The following is a 17,863-nucleotide window of genomic DNA, read 5'->3' as shown; positions in this document are numbered from 1 at the left end:
GTCAGAACAGATATTCAGCAACTGTTGGAAACCAGTACTACTCGGAGACAGGATAACCAAATCATCGGCATACATAAAGTGATTTACAATGGTATTACCAATCACATATCCCGTTCAGCAGCTTCTGAGCTGCACAGAGAGTTCATTCATATATAAATTGAACAGGGCGGGGGAAAGAAGCCCCCCCTGACGGATGCCATTCCCGACACCAAAAGAAGCAGAGAGCGTATTACCCACCTTACCTGCATGGTCTGGTTAGCATACCAGAATGCCAGGATTCTAATAATGCTAACAGGCACGCCCCTCTCCCTCAGCTTTAAAAACAGTTTCTGATGGTTGATTCGGTCAAATACCTTAGAGATGATAATCTAATGTTGGACATAGTGAAAAACACATGTACTGTACTGTGACTTTGATTAAGTAATTCATTTATTTATTTCCAAAACATTTGGAAGAGCCCATAAATCATAGATTTACCACATTGTTTCCTCTCAGTGTGAACATTTTGGCTCATACCGATAACCGATCTTAACATTGCAACATCGGACCGATGCTGATATGTTAAAAAAATGACGAACATCTGCCGATACCGATATGATTGCCGATATATCGTGCATCACTAAGTACTAATATTCCAATTAACTAGGGGTGGGAATCACCAGGGGCCGGTTGCACCAAGTGGTCTTAACTATGCCTGGTCGTAACTCCTACGTCGGTCTTAGTTAAGACCCGTCTTTAGAGTGGATTTATGCCTGTTGCACCAACACGGCTTACGTCTGGTCTTAACTATGCTGGTCGTAGCAATGGTCGTAGCCATGTGAATTGCCAGGGAATGCACCCTGATTGGATGATGATGCAAAAATGTGCCTTGCGACCTGCTTGGAGCGTCACTGTGCCACTACGCTCTATCAGCCACTACTGTATGTGCATCACTACACCCTCCCTCCTCCCACCCTCCCTCGCTCTGGGGGAAAAATGGCGGCGATTGAGCCAGAAAGACAGTCTGAATGAAATTGAATGTAAGGTTCCCAATTCTATGTATTAAATTCTAAAAAATTAACGGCAACATTTGGGAAGGCTAAGCCACACAACTAGTTCGTTGTAGGGATGGGGCCGATCCGATCCAATATCGGTATCGGTACCGATATGGCACTAATTCACGGATCGGATCGGATCGGAATTGGATTTTTTTTTTTTTTTTTTTTTTGCAATTCCAGCACACAGCTGGCCGTAATTTGTGTAATAATGTATAATAGTATCCTTCTTTGCCTTGTATATTTTCTTAATTTTGTCTGCTTTTTGCAAGGTATATTTAAAAAAAAAACTTTAATTGGCCAAATCTTTGCCTATACTGTATATTCAAGAAAAATATTGGTATCGGCATAATATCGGTATCGGCAGATATCCAAATTCAGGTATCGGAATCGGATCGGAATTGAAAAAAGTGGATCGGTGCATCCCTAGTTCGTTGTAATCTAACATCATGCTTCAAAAGACGGAGAACTGGCTGTGTTACGACGATGACGGTAAGGACTCAAAAAGGTCACCGCTGATAAGACACGGAGATCTCTGTTACAGGCAGGCTCTACGCCTCCTCCTGACCAGGCGTAAGAGCTACGCCTGGTCGTAGTGAAAATAAGGCTTAAGCCGTCTTGGTGCAACCGGCGTAGCTGTTAGGTCGTAAAGTTACGACCAACTTAGCTTAAGACCAGTGTAAGACCAGTTGGTGCAACTGGCCCCAGATGCCCACGATACGATACTAAAACGATGCTTGAGTCACGATACGATAGTATTGCGATATTGCAATATCGCCGATATTGCGATATATTGAATATTGCGATATATTGAATATTGCGATATTTCGATATATTGCAATTTCTTACTTTTTCAACTGCAAATGATGTCACCAAAGGAATACTTTGTCAACATCTGGTTTATATAAGAACAATTTTTCAGTCTGTACATCTGACTTCAACCATTTTATTGCAGCAACATTGTCAAGTAGACGGACCAACAACTTTCATAAAGTCATGTCATAGCTGCATGCACCTGACAAACTGAACTGTTTGTTACAGTCTAGTCTACTTACAGTCCACCTTAACTGGATGTGTTTGTGGACTACTGTATTTAGGTAGTTTTTGAACAATGCAACTTCACTTCACTTACACAAAACATCTTGTGCAGCCCATTCAGTAACTGGGGAATTTGTAAATTACTGTTATGACAAAACTGTTACTGTTAAAACAAAATGAAAATATGGTACCGTTTGTTTACTGCTGGCCTTGGAACTAAAGTTTATAGTAGTAATTCTTTTCTTTTCTTTTTTCTTTTTTTTTGCAATATCGATACAATATCGTCAGGCAAAATATCGCGATACTATGGTGTATCGATTTTTTCCCCCACCCCTACAATTTACATTCATCATAATAAAAACTTTTAGACGGCTTCAACTCCACAACATAAACATCCTAAATTGCCCCCAGCTTACTTCCTGTTGCAGTGTTTACTAGGACAATAACTGTCATAACTGACGGGGCCTAAGGTAGGTTCCAAACTGTTGCCTAGCAAACACAATTCTGTGACATCGATCCAGTGACCTTGTCCTTTTCCCAGTCCATGCTGTGCTTCTCTCTGTTTTACAGCTCTGAGATGGCTGATTTCTATACATGTATTTCTATAGTTACTTTGTTCTGAGATGGCTGATTTCTATACATGTATTTCTATAGTTAGTTTGTTCTGAGAGGGCTGATTTCTATACATGTATTTCTATAGTTAGTTTGCTCTGAGAGGGCTGATTTCTATACATGTATTTCTATAGTTAGTTTGTTCTGAGAGGGCTGATTTCTATACATGTATTTCTATAGTTAGTTTGCTCTGAGAGGGCTGATTTCTATACATGTATTTCTATAGTTAGTTTGTTCTGAGAGGGCTGATCTCTATACATGTATTTCTATAGTTAGTTTGCTCTGAGAGGGCTGATTTCTATACATGTATTTCTATAGTTAGTTTGTTCTGAGAGGGCTGATTTCTATACATGTATTTCTATAGTTAGTTTGTTCTGAGAGGGCTGATCTCTATACATGTATTTCTATAGTTAGTTTGCTCTGAGAGGGCTGATCTCTATACATGTATTTCTATAGTTAGTTTGCTCTGAGATGGCTGATTTCTATACATGTATTTCTATAGTTAGTTTGCTCTGAGAGGGCTGATCTCTATACATGTATTTCTATAGTTAGTTTGCTCTGAGAGGGCTGATTTCTATACATGTATTTCTATAGTTAGTTTGTTCTGAGAGGGCTGATCTCTATACATGTATTTCTATAGTTAGTTTGCTCTGAGAGGGCTGATCTCTATACATGTATTTCTATAGTTAGTTTGCTCTGAGAGGGCTGATCTCTATACATGTATTTCTATAGTTAGTTTGCTCTGAGAGGGCTGATTTCTATACATGTATTTCTATAGTTAGTTTGCTCTGAGAGGGCTGATTTCTATACATGTATTTCTATAGTTAGTTTGCTCTGAGAGGGCTGATCTCTATACATGTATTTCTATAGTTAGTTTGCTCTGAGAGGGCTGATTTCTATACATGTATTTCTATAGTTAGTTTGCTCTGAGAGGGCTGATTTCTATACATGTATTTCTATAGTTAGTTTGCTCTGAGAGGGCTGATTTCTTTACATGTATTTCTATAGTTAGTTTGCTCTGAGATGGCTGATTTCTATACATGTATTTCTATAGTTAGTTTGCTCTGAGAGGGCTGATTTCTTTACATGTATTTCTATAGTTAGTTTGCTCTGAGAGGGCTGATTTCTATACATGTATTTCTATAGTTAGTTTGCTCTGAGAGGGCTGATTTCTTTACATGTATTTCTATAGTTAGTTTGCTCTGAGAGGGCTGATTTCTATACATGTATTTCTATTAGGGGTGGGAGAAAAAATCGATTCACCTAAGTATCGCGATTTTTAATGTCACGATTTTTTGAATCGATCTTTTATTCCAGAATCGATAATCGCAAAAGCAAATTTTTTTTTTTTTTTTTTTTTTTTTTTTTTTTTTGTGCCGGCAGTCAGGCCACTCACTGAACAGCAGGCCAGGCGCTGCCTACTGGTTTACTAGTGGTTTTATTACTTTATTAGTTAGTCTGAAGTAATAATTACACTTCAGGGTTAAAGTGGGTGCATCTCATTGTAAAATTGGACTTGGCCCAAATTGGGCTTCAAACGGCCCAAATTGGGCTTCAAACGACCCAAATTGAGCTTCAAACGGCCCAAATTGGGCTTCAAACTACCCACATTGAGCTTCAAACGGCCCAAATTGGGCTTCAAACGGCCCAAATTTACGCGCGTCGGCCCATATCGGCCTGGCCTGCTTGGTATCTAATGCCCGGCCTGAATTATGATCCCAGTCCGCCCCTGTTTTTAACTATATCGCCCAGCCCTACTCATGATACAGTCTCTAGTGTATGATTCAACTTTTCCCATGTTCTAATCTAGTGTAAAAAAGCAAACAAACTGAAAAAAGAAAAGAAAAAAAGAAACAAAAATCGCAATAAATCGTAATATCGAATCGCAATAATCGTAGAATCGCAATACTTAAGAATCGCAATATATATCGAATCGGCACCCAAGTATCGTGATAGTATCGAATCGGGAGATAAGTGAATCGGCACAGCCCTAATTTCTATAGTTAGTTTGCTCTGAGATGACTGATTTCTATACATGTATTTCTATAGTTAGTTTGCTCTGAGAGGGCTGATTTCTATACATGTATTTCTATAGTTAGTTTGCTCTGAGAGGGCTGATTTCTTTACATGTATTTCTATAGTTAGTTTGCTCTGAGAGGGCTGATTTCTATACATGTATTTCTATAGTTAGTTTGCTCTGAGAGGGCTGATTTCTATACATGTATTTCTATAGTTAGTTTGCTCTGAGATGGCTGATTTCTTTACATGTATTTCTATAGTTAGTTTGCTCTGAGAGGGCTGATTTCTATACATGTATTTCTATAGTTAGTTTGCTCTGAGAGGGCTGATTTCTATACATGTATTTCTATAGTTAGTTTGCTCTGAGAGGGCTGATTTCTATACATGTATTTCTATAGTTAGTTTGCTCTGAGAGGGCTGATTTCTATACATGTATTTCTATAGTTAGTTTGCTCTGAGAGGGCTGATTTCTATACATGTATTTCTATAGTTAGTTTGCTCTGAGAGGGCTGATTTCTATACATGTATTTCTATAGTTAGTTTGCTCTGAGAGGGCTGATTTCTATGTATTTCTATAGTTAGTTTGCTCTGAGATGGCTGATTTCTATACATGTATTTCTATAGTTAGTTTGCTCTGAGAGGGCTGATCTCTATACATGTATTTCTATAGTTAGTTTGCTCTGAGATGGCTGATTTCTTTATATGTATTTCTATAGTTAGTTTGCTCTGAGATGGCTGATTTCTTTACATGTATTTCTATAGTTAGTTTGCTCTGAGAGGGCTGATTTCTATACATGTATTTCTATAGTTAGTTTGCTCTGAGAGGGCTGATCTCTATACATGTATTTCTATAGTTAGTTTGTTCTGAGAGGGCTGATCTCTATACATGTATTTCTATAGTTAGTTTGCTCTGAGAGGGCTGATCTCTATACATGTATTTCTATAGTTAGTTTGCTCTGAGATGGCTGATTTCTTTACATGTATTTCTATAGTTAGTTTGCTCTGAGATGGCTGATTTCTTTACATGTATTTCTATAGTTAGTTTGTTCTGAGAGGGCTGATTTCTATACATGTATTTCTATAGTTAGTTTGCTCTGAGAGGGCTGATTTCTATACATGTATTTCTATAGTTAGTTTGTTCTGAGAGGGCTGATTTCTATACATGTATTTCTATAGTTAGTTTGCTCTGAGAGGGCTGATTTCTATACATATATTTCTATAGTTAGTTTGCTCTGAGATGGCTGATTTCTATACATGTATTTCTATAGTTAGTTTGCTCTGAGAGGGCTGATTTCTATACATGTATTTCTATAGTTAGTTTGCTCTGAGAGGGCTGATTTCTATACATATATTTCTATAGTTAGTTTGCTCTGAGATGGCTGATTTCTTTAGATGTATTTCTATAGTTAGTTTGCTCTGAGAGGGCTGATTTCTATACATGTATTTCTATAGTTAGTTTGTTCTGAGAGGGCTGATTTCTATACATGTATTTCTATAGTTAGTTTGCTCTGAGAGGGCTGATTTCTATACATGTATTTCTATAGTTAGTTTGTTCTGAGAGGGCTGATTTCTATACATGTATTTCTATAGTTAGTTTGTTCTGAGAGGGCTGATTTCTATACATGTATTTCTATAGTTAGTTTGCTCTGAGAGGGCTGATTTCTATACATGTATTTCTATAGTTAGTTTGCTCTGAGACGGCTGATTTCTATACATGTATTTCTATAGTTAGTTTGCTCTGAGAGGGCTGATTTCTATGTATTTCTATAGTTAGTTTGCTCTGAGATGGCTGATTTCTATACATGTATTTCTATAGTTAGTTTGCTCTGAGAGGGCTGATCTCTATACATGTATTTCTATAGTTAGTTTGCTCTGAGATGGCTGATTTCTTTATATGTATTTCTATAGTTAGTTTGCTCTGAGATGGCTGATTTCTTTACATGTATTTCTATAGTTAGTTTGCTCTGAGAGGGCTGATTTCTATACATGTATTTCTATAGTTAGTTTGCTCTGAGAGGGCTGATCTCTATACATGTATTTCTATAGTTAGTTTGTTCTGAGAGGGCTGATCTCTATACATGTATTTCTATAGTTAGTTTGCTCTGAGAGGGCTGATCTCTATACATGTATTTCTATAGTTAGTTTGCTCTGAGATGGCTGATTTCTTTACATGTATTTCTATAGTTAGTTTGCTCTGAGATGGCTGATTTCTTTACATGTATTTCTATAGTTAGTTTGTTCTGAGAGGGCTGATTTCTATACATGTATTTCTATAGTTAGTTTGCTCTGAGAGGGCTGATTTCTATACATGTATTTCTATAGTTAGTTTGTTCTGAGAGGGCTGATTTCTATACATGTATTTCTATAGTTAGTTTGCTCTGAGAGGGCTGATTTCTATACATGTATTTCTATAGTTAGTTTGCTCTGAGATGGCTGATTTCTATACATGTATTTCTATAGTTAGTTTGCTCTGAGAGGGCTGATTTCTATACATGTATTTCTATAGTTAGTTTGCTCTGAGAGGGCTGATTTCTATACATATATTTCTATAGTTAGTTTGCTCTGAGATGGCTGATTTCTTTACATGTATTTCTATAGTTAGTTTGCTCTGAGAGGGCTGATTTCTATACATGTATTTCTATAGTTAGTTTGTTCTGAGAGGGCTGATTTCTATACATGTATTTCTATAGTTAGTTTGCTCTGAGAGGGCTGATTTCTATACATGTATTTCTATAGTTAGTTTGTTCTGAGAGGGCTGATTTCTATACATGTATTTCTATAGTTAGTTTGTTCTGAGAGGGCTGATTTCTATACATGTATTTCTATAGTTAGTTTGCTCTGAGAGGGCTGATTTCTACACATGTATTTCTATAGTTAGTTTGCTCTGAGAGGGCTGATTTCTAGACATGTATTTCTATAGTTAGTTGGGGCATTATTCCTTGTACTGTTGCTTTGGTACCAAACGTCTGCCTTCTGTGCCAAACTTATGTTGCATGGAATCTAAATTATTTCGTAGCAATATTAGTTTTACAAATATTGTGTGTAGCTGCTGGCTCATTTGCTGAATTATATTTATTTAGAAACTGTGATGCTTCGTGCTGTGTGTGTGTGTGTGTGGGGGGGGGTCATCATCCACCAGCGATGTGTAGCAGCACCCACCTGTGATCGTTCACCACACATCAGCTACTGTATGACGGTTGAGGCCTGAAAGAGCCATTGTTACTGTACAACTGTTACAACGACTGAGCACAGTCAGCTTCCCCAGGCAGCAAGCCAGTGATGTAACACAGAAGCCACAGTGCTGCTGACCTATGCTGGCATATGCTGCATCTTCTGCTATTGCTGGAGAATTAAGACCATTCGTTATGAGGTTTATGCGTGTGAAAGTGTTTATCGATACTGTGACGGTGCAACCTACTGTGTATCTGATAGCATGCCTTAGCAGGCGTGGTGACTGAGAGGCAGAAGAAGAAACCAGAAAATATTATATCTTTTCTGCATAAAATGTGGAAATAACCTGGGAGTTGAGAGAGACAGAGACAGAATGACTCAATTAAGCTCAATTAAGCTCAACAGGGCTTTATCACAGAAGATTGGAGAACTTGGCTATGTGAGAGAGTCAAAGACATTAAAACAACATCAGTATTATGCAAATCTGAAAATGATGCATTTAAAACAAGACAGGTCACAATTTGATTTGTGGATTGGTTGAAAAGTGAGGTGCAGTGTTGACTTGCCACAAGGTACCTCTGAGCATCATTTACTGATGCAGTGAAGGTACACTACCACACATAGCTCACATGCTGCTGTAGCCATACTCCAGTCGTTAGCACACTTGGCACACAGCAGGGGAGTTAGCTCAGAGCTATGTAGGTCAGGGACAGGGTGTGGAGGAGTTGCTTTCTTCTCTCTTCTGCCATGTATCCCACTTTTCCCCCCAAAAATGGGTTTCATCCAAAAACCACTCGTGAGGCTATTTACTCTTCTTCATTATGAAGTGCATTTGATGGCTTGTCTAAACGCCTTCCCTCACAAAGTTGTTCAAAATACCTGTCAGTTTGATTCTGAGAAGGTTTTTTTCTTTTTAGTGAAAAAGAAGAAGACGATTAAAATAAGAACTTATGGCTTCAGTGTTGAATTGGGCTAGTTGATTCCTAATGATGCCAGATGTGAGGACTCTTATGTTTGTTGCTCGATCTGATTCACTGCAGTGACAAATCAACACTGATTGTTCAGTCAGCAGGACTTCTGCCTGTGGAGGTAAAGTGGTGATAGTTGTCTGACTGACACTACAGGCATCTATGTAGCTCATTGACAGAGACAGCAGGCTTCCTCTGAAGTCACAATGCATGGATTTATACTCACAGATCCTCCATTCTTCCATACCGAGTCTGTACATACTGTACTCAGTACTGTGCCCAGCCTGGACCTGACCTGTGAGCTAACCAGTGCTGCAGACTGACCTGTGAGCTAACCAGTGCTGCAGACTGACCTGTGAGCTAACCAGTGCTGCAGACTGACCTGTGAGCTAACCAGTGCTGCAGACTGACCTGTGAGCTAACCAGTGCTGCAGACTGAGCTGTGAGCTAACCAGTGCTGCAGACTGGCCTGTGAGCTAACCAGTGCTGCAGACTGGCCTGTGAGCTAACCAGTGCTGCAGACTGACCTGTGAGCTAACCAGTGCTGCAGACTGACCTGTGAGCTAACCAGTGCTGCAGACTGAGCTGTGAGCTAACCAGTGCTGCAGACTGAGCTGTGAGCTAACTAACCAGTGCTGCAGACTGACCTGTGAGCTAACCAGTGCTGCAGACTGAGCTGTGAGCTAACCAGTGCTGCAGACTGACCTGTGAGCTAACTAACCAGTGCTGCAGACTGACCTGTGAGCTAACCAGTGCTGCAGACTGAGCTGTGAGCTAACCAGTGCTGCAGACTGACCTGTGAGCTAACCAGTGCTGCAGACTGAGCTGTGAGCTAACCAGTGCTGCAGACTGACCTGTGAGCTAACCAGTGCTGCAGACTGACCTGTGAGCTAACCAGTGCTGCAGTGAGGACCAAGAAACAATGCTTTTCTGGGGCTGAACTGAGGTTTCCCCCACAAAAGACTCATTGTTGATTGGACCAGTGAGTGGGCCGGCTGGATGAACTGTGTTTGTGTGGTACAAAGGATGGGACTGGGTCTACAGGCTGCAAAAACTAGAAAGAGCTATCAATGTGTTGTGCTCTGAACACTACAACGCGTCTTCTTTGTTGAACACACCGAGGAAGAGCGACTTCTCGACTCGGGAAATGGGACTATCCGAGCAGCACATGAAGGCAGCATTTGTCATACACTACGAGGCTGTAAATGAGTGGATACATGTGTTGCCTTCAGTGGAAGTCATGTACACGATATGCTTGTGTTGTGAGCATGCACAGTTAACTAGAAGCCACCGAGGCGAACAATTTAGCTAACGCTAGCTAGCGGCTAACTACGTTAATGCAGGAAATGCAAAGGCATAATGATAGTACTTGGTCAATTCCCCCTGCTGTCCTGGTCGTTGCTCCACCCGCTCTGCCGATCTGGGGAGAGTTGTAGACTAGCACATGCTTCCTCCGATGTGCAGTTACCAGCCGCTTCTTTTCACCTGACAGCGAGGATTTCCTCCTGGAGGACGTAGTGCGTGGGAGGATCACGCTATTCACCCCAGTTCCCCTCCTCCTGACCAGAGGAGACAGTAGTGCAGCAACCAGCACACATACCCCACCGCCTTCCCACCCGCAGACATGGCCAATTGTTGTCTGTAGGAAAGTCTGACCAAGCCAGAGGTACTGCTGCCGGGCATTGAAATGGTGACTATTCTGGATTCAAAGCCATCAGTATTCCTGAGCCAGCTAACGCTAACATCATGTCCACATGAAGCTGTGGAGAGCAGTTGTCAAAGACAGCGACGCCTGCAGAAGGCTAACTGACATCATGTCCACATGAAGCTGTGGAGAGCAGTTGTCAAAGACAGCGACGCCTGCAGAAGGCTAACTGACATCATGATAGACCCTGCTGTATCCTGGCCTGACGACACATTGTGCAATGGCCTGGTTCAAAGCAGCTTTAATTTCCTAGGGGAGCGCAGCAAACTGCCCTATCAGAGCTCAGGAATGTCCCAGCATAGGAAACACTCATGGAAATGCAAAGCAGATGCTGTGGTGGAAGACGTCAGTGGGGATTAGGAGTGGTACAATATGCGTCAACAGAAACAAATTACTGCCTTTTTACAATGATGAAACGATTCGTGCAAATTAATACCTGGGGGGTCGGGGGGGGGGGGGGGGGGGATATTTAGCTGTTTTGCTCACACCAATTTTCAATTCCTGAAACATGCCCACATCTATTTGTTAAGTAAGTTCCATGAAGCCATTATATATTTGCAAATATGCCTGGATTTGTTCATTTGCATTGCAATGTGTTGGAAAATAAGTACATTTCCTGAATAGTCTAAGCCAGAGGTTTTCCCCCAGGGGGGCTCCAAGCAGTTTCAGGGGAGGCTCAGTGAATGGAAGTGAAAAAAGATGACATGAGTTATTGAATGAGTTATCAAAAGGAGATCTCATAGAATAACCTACATGTGATTTGGTTGAAGAGATAGTTCAGAGATTCCGTAGCGGGTACTTTGACCGTTGTCCCCGCTTTCCCAGAGTAACAAACAAATACATGACTTCAGAGTGACAGAGCTTTTTAGTGTCTCTGGGATCAAATCACATCATCATGATTACATATCCAGGAATTGAGCGAGTGGGGGGGGGGGGGGGGGGGGCGTGACCATGATGACATGAGCCTGTTAGATAATTGAGGTCCGTGATGTTGGAGCACGTGTTCTAATCAGTTTAAACGAGTGTAGATATCTTAATTAATCTGCTGCCACTAAGCCTCGTCAGACTGTTTCATTGAGCTAACAGTCTTTCTCACTGCCATATGGGCTGGGGTTGGGTCTTTGCACCTGGGAAATTGTAACAGATATGCTTCTGCTACTGTATGCATGCAGCATGATGCATTGAGTTTGAGTTCATCCTAGTAGTCAAACTGTTTAAAATAGTTGTGCTTGTTTAGAAAGTTGTATGAACTAGTATCTACATTATTTATGCACTACTGAGCACTTGTCACAAAGTGCTAAAACTCTATAAGAAGATGACGGTGGACATTTAAGCTGGGAAGTGCTTTCTTCAGTACACTACAGTGTACATATGATTTCTTCAGTACACTACAGTGTACATATGATTTCTTCAGTACACTACAGTGTACATATGATTTGACACAACACTGATTTTCATCTCAGACAGTGTCGCTCAGTTTACACCCCGTTCTCTTGATAAACAAAAGCTTTGCCATGTTTACACAGAGCAGAGAACATTCCATTCGTCCTTCACCTGATTCCTCTCACAGTCATATGGAGGATAGGGTTAGGAGGATGGAAGATGGAAGTGAAAACGTTGTGGCCTAAAGGTTAGAAATGTTTGAATCCTCGGGACCGCCAGGATAAATCTGTGTGGGCAAAGTGAAAAGGCAGTGCTTGCCCCTCCCTCATTACCACCACTGAGGTGCCCTTGAGCAAGGCCCTTAACCCCAACTGCTCCAGGGGAGCTGCTCAGTGTCCAGCAGATCAGACTGTGGTTGTTCTGGTCAGTGGAGCTGCTCAGTGGCCAGCAGATCAGACTGTGGTTGTTCTGGTCAGTGGAGCTGCTCAGTGGCCAGCAGATCAGACTGTGGTTGTTCTGGTCAGTGGAGCTGCTCAGTGGCAGCAGATCAGACTGTGGTTGTTCTGGTCAGCTTCCAGGTGTGAATGTGAACAGGGCCCACTTGAAAAAGAGATGGAATTCTCAATTTGATTATCCTGCTTAAATAAAGGTTAAGAAATTATAATAATAATAATAATAATGTTAATGCTCCCACAATACCACACTCATGTTTACACAATCAGTACTGGGTTCATATTAATGGCAGTTGCATAAGATGCAGGAGAAAGTAATGGTTAAAACGATCACCATCTTTGGGGAAATATTTGAACAGTTCCAAAATGCTATTCAACTTATGTAGCCCCGCCCACTTGACCCAGTTGTGTTATGACTTCCTGTTCAAAACACCGTCTGTTTTACCTGCTCACTAGTACTGTTCTGTCACAGGAAGTGTCAACACAACAGGAAGTAACTGGCTGAGCCCTGCGTTGGAACATAAGGTGAATAGGCTATGTCTTCTAGGGCTGTGGCGATTCACTTATCTCCCGATTCGATACTATCACGATTCTTGGGTGCTGATTCGATTTATATTGCGATTCTTAAGTATTGCGATTCTACGATTATTGCGATTCGATATTACGATTTATTGCGATTTTTGTTTATTTTTTTCTTTTATTTTTTCAGTTTGATTGCTTTTTTACACTAGACACATGGGAAAAGTTGAATCATACACTAGAGACTGTATATTATATCATGAGTAGGGCTGGGCGATATAGTTAAAAACAGGGGCGGACTGGGATCATAATTCAGGCCGGGCATTAGATACCAAGCAGACCAGGCCGATATGGGCCAACGCGCGTGAAATTTGGGCCGTTTGAAGCCCAATTTGGGCCGTTTGAAGCCAGATTTGGGCCGTTTGAAGTCCAATTTTACAATGAGATGCACCCACTTTAACCCTGAAGTGTAATTATTACTTCAGACTAGCTAATAAAGTAATAAAACCACTAGTAAACCAGTAGGCGGCGCCTGGCCTGCTGTTCAGTGAGTGGCCTGACTGCAAGCACCCACATTTTTTTTTTTTTTTTTTTTGATTATCGATTCTGGAATAAAAGATTGATTCAAAAAATCGTGACATTAAAAATTGCGATACTTAGGTGAATCGATTTTGCATTATGGTTTCAGGTTATCTGTCAGTACGTTCGTACGTACGTACGTTCATACATCCGATGTTCGTTAGAGCGATATCTCAGGAACGCCTTGACAGAATTTCGTCAGATTTGGCTCAAACATCCACTTGGACTCAAGGATGAACTGATTAGATTTTGGTGATCAAAGGTCAAGGTCACTGTGACCTCAGGAACGCCATTCTCAAGATCGTTAACACGAGATCTCAGTAACGTCTTGACGGAATGAGGGAGGGGCCTCTCATTGAATGAAACTAATCACTGACACTTTATTTTGTCTCTTTTCCAGATTATGTCTACTGTGATGACTCAGAAACCACAGAAGGAGGAGGAGGAGGAGGAGGAGCAAGGGGAACAGTTTGAGTTTGAGGACAGCACCGACGAGGAGAAGGTTCAGGAAGGCTCCAATGGGATCTGCTCTGATTCTGTCAAAGCTGTCCAGGGGACTACACCTGTCCACTCCTCCACGATGGAAGAAAGTGAAACACAAGGCAGTGTATCAAAAGCAACCGGCAATAATGTACAACAACTTCCCAGAACTTCGCCTCCTGCTGGACAGGAGGCAAACCCCACAAAGGATGCAACTTCTGCCTCCAGTTCAGGTACACAACCTATTTTCTATAGTGTTCTAGTGCTTTTAGCAAGTGTTGCTTTTTCAGTGACAGTTATTTGGAGTTAACTCAAAGTGTTGATTGGAGAGTTGATGTGGCTCTGATCATCAAACCATCTCAAAGTGTTCAATTAACTCTGATCAAGGGTGTCTGCGTATTGTAGAGGTAAAATTTTTTCATATCTCAAAAACTATACATGACATCACTTATATTTTGACATTCTGAGTGAGAGCAGAAGTAGCTCAAGAGTTTGATGTATAATATATACATGTCATGACTCGTATTAAATTTGTGTGAACTGTCGCCGTTTTTAAAATGTAAACAACATAGCCGGGGCTAGAGCATAGATATTATATTACTATAGATGGGTCACCGCAGGCTCTGCCAATTCAATTCTAACAATGGTAGCAGCAAGTCTCCTAAATTGTCATGTGACTCCAATAGAGGGTATGCACACCCACTGGAACACGCCCCCCCAATCGGGAATGAGTGTCAAAATGAGTGTCAAATTCCTCCCTGAGCAGCAGGTGTCAGTTATCTAGGCTGATTACTGCATTCAAGCTCAGTCTTGCTGTGACTCAGTGGGCGTGACCCCACAGTGGCTTCTGCCTCTGTAGCTGTGTTTCCATTACAGTTTTTCGCAAAATAATTGCGATATTTCTACAACTTCGACAATGTACAATTGCGACTTGTAGGCGTTTCCATTGAAGTTGAGTTTCGCAATTCCCGTTACCAGCAGCTGCCACAGTGATTACGCACGCGGATCTGCCCCATATCCCGTCCCCTGCATGCTCAAATCCAACCAATGGTCAATGCAAATCACAACATGAAGTTACAACGCATATAAACGAGCCTGATTATCAATTCAAAAGAACATGTTGCGGGCTGCGGTGAATGCAGTGAGCGCGACAGGCAGAGGAAAAAAGGTAGCCTACAACTTGTCCCATTTTAGAGATGGAGGAGGGGGGGAAAGGCTGATATGGTGCAATAGTCAGAATATCGTGTATTATAATTATAACATTGCACCTGAAACGTGTGTAATGTATTAATCACTTCAGTCAACAGCACCGCACCGGTGTGCTTTTCATCCCGCCGATCATCTCGCCGCTGTGCCAAATGCGCGCACACAGGCATGGATCGATTTCTCCCATTAAACATTATCTATTTTCCGGCTCCGCTTTTGCACAACACGTCTTTCTGCTAGGTAGCGTTGCTTCAAAGTTTTCCACTTGCTGCGAAGGTTTTGCCACGGTTTATCAAACCCTTTCTCCCTAATTTCCTTTCATTTTCCAAAGGAGAAGATGGGTCACATGACGTGCAAATGCGGAAAATCTGTTTCCATTACACTTTTGCGATAAACTGCTATATCGACACGTCTGAAAAACCACCTTATGAGAGCGCAAAAACGTTTTGCGATATTTGGGAGCTTTTTCGAAATTTACGTGTTTCCATTACCCAATTTCTATTGCGATATTTAGATTTTGCGCATTTCTGACGGTAATGGAAACACGACTTGTGACATCACATGCATACCCTCTATAGACTGAGACCTGCCGAAAGTCTCCTAAGTGGGCGTGTCCGTGGAAAACCATGAGCAAAACCCACGTGACAAAATGACAGGAAGTGAGTTGAAGTTGGGCCGTCTTGCTTGAAATCCCATCGTCTTTGGCTAGAGTGAGACATTCAAGGTTGGCTCCATAGGGTCCCATTGTCGTTTTCCCCCAGTGACGCGGTTTGTTGACCAAAATGCTGCTGGGCTGATCCCTCGTATTACAAGTTTTGCAGTGTGCGTGACTTGGAAAAAAGTCCGAGTTATTTCTCTCTTTATGACATGTTTCAATATGAGTTATACTCCATGCTGTGTGTATTGGCTGATAACTGTAGTTGAGAAGATAACGGCTGTGCTTTATCATTTAGTAGATACAACAAGTGCATAATCCAGTCCACCCAGTTCTAGTCGTGTAATTGTGTTCAGTATATTGGAATATTGTATTTATCGTCGGGTTAAGATGTTGATGGTGTGTTTCATGTGGGTTAACATGTTGATGGCGTGTTTCACGACAGATTGTTTTTGGATAGTATAGTCTAGAGATGGAACTGAATGTGATCTTTGTAATGTAATGTTAAAGCTAGACGTCATTAATGAGCAATAACCGCCCTCTTGTGGACATTTATAGAATTACATATAAAAAAAATTGCTTGGAATTGCATTGGAATTGGTATATAACATTTAATTGTAGTTTATTACATTGCAGTTCATTTATATTGATGTATACACTCTTCTTGTCTTATGTATAGACCACACTCAGGTCAAAGGCAGATTAACCCAATACATGGAGTCAAATAAAGGCCATTGTAAGGAGGACGTCTGTTTATTCATCTCCTTCTGAGAATCCTTCACAATACTGACAATGTTGAGAACGGATCAATTCTCCTCAGCCGTAGCAGTACGTCAGCCATTTATGATTTAACATTTGATTTGGGATTTTGTGTAAGGCTGGTGTGGCCTGATGGTTAGAGTTACTGTAACCTGACACTGCCAGATGGTTTGTTTCACAGGTCTAACTCGATTTTGGAAACCGGTTAAAAAGGGCAGGCACTTAAAAAAAAATACTCGGCAGGTGATTGGATGAACCATCTGTCTCTCACCGTGTATCACGAGCTAACTTCAACCACTTAGGACCGCCTCCCTCCGATCCTTCCTCGGACGCTGACTGGTCCACTGGTGGTTCGGATTCAAACCATTGGTCCAAGCAGTACTCTAGATTGGAGCGGGGCAAGATGGATCTGATGCGTGATCGTGATCGTGAGCTCGTTACATAACATAGAGTTATGATCAGCAGAGTGAGCATGGGATGCAGATCCTCCCACACACCAGATCACATGTGTTTACATAGCACTGTCCTAAGGAAATAGATCATGCATTTGTTTAACAGCAGCTTCGACTCAAAATCCAGTACATAACAAAGAGAAGTCAGTCTTTGCTTAAGACTTGCCTAATTGTTTCTAACTTGGTCTGCATTCAGTGATTCAACGCTTGTATGTGTAGGTCATGTTTATGCACAAGTTAGTACTGTATGTATAAGCAAGTATCAGAGTATGAAAAAAATACTCAAATGAATGATGCTATACATGATGTTGTTTTAGTCTTTTAGTTGTACCATGTTTAAAATAATGTCAAGAAAGAAGCATGAGAGAAAAAGTAAAGAAAATGCAAACTCATTAAGAAACTTTACACTTGTTCTCTCTCATCATGATGACCTTGTCATTTTTTATTTATTTCTTTACTCTATTTTCCTTGGAACTCTTTGTCTCACGGTTCATGTTCTTCTCATTCTCACAGATGTTCCAGTTAGTGAGTCATCCAGCCGGTAAGTTGCCCCTCTGCTCTCTCATTCTTATCCCAATATGGAAATTAGTCTGACTGACGAGAAATGGAGAAAACAAACTCCAACATTACATCAGTGTTGTCTGTGAGATAGGGACACCAAGATGCAGAAATATTCAATAGAATACGTGAAAATAACACATACTTCATGCAAAAGTGTGTGTGTGTGTGTGTGTGTGTACCCCCTTATGAACAGGCTCATGCAAATGCTTAGTATGTATTAAGTATTTGCTAATAGTTATTATAAAGTGTTACCATGTTTTTGTTTTTTTA

At 41.0% G+C, this 17,863-nt stretch overlaps 1 protein-coding gene across 1 annotated transcript in view; it reads left to right on the top strand.

Annotated features, from left to right (window-relative positions):
- Nucleotides 1–13,883: 13,883 nt before the first annotated feature.
- Nucleotides 13,884–17,863, top strand: part of arhgef10la (Rho guanine nucleotide exchange factor (GEF) 10-like a) — a gene marked incomplete at both ends in the record, with an annotated part of 249,251 nt that continues 245,271 nt past the window's right edge. Inside the window, 2 exons of the mRNA XM_083661638.1 lie at nucleotides 13,884–14,193; nucleotides 17,546–17,573. Coding sequence (XP_083517764.1) covers nucleotides 13,884–14,193; nucleotides 17,546–17,573 — 338 coding nt within the window. The remainder of the gene's footprint in view (nucleotides 14,194–17,545; nucleotides 17,574–17,863) is intronic.

This window comes from Poromitra crassiceps (assembly GCF_964638095.1).
Source record: "Poromitra crassiceps genome assembly, chromosome: 27".
In the NCBI taxonomy this organism is placed as follows: domain Eukaryota; kingdom Metazoa; phylum Chordata; class Actinopteri; order Beryciformes; family Melamphaidae; genus Poromitra; species Poromitra crassiceps.
Note: the sequence above shows the minus strand (reverse complement) of the source record. Positions and strands in the feature narration are given on the sequence as shown.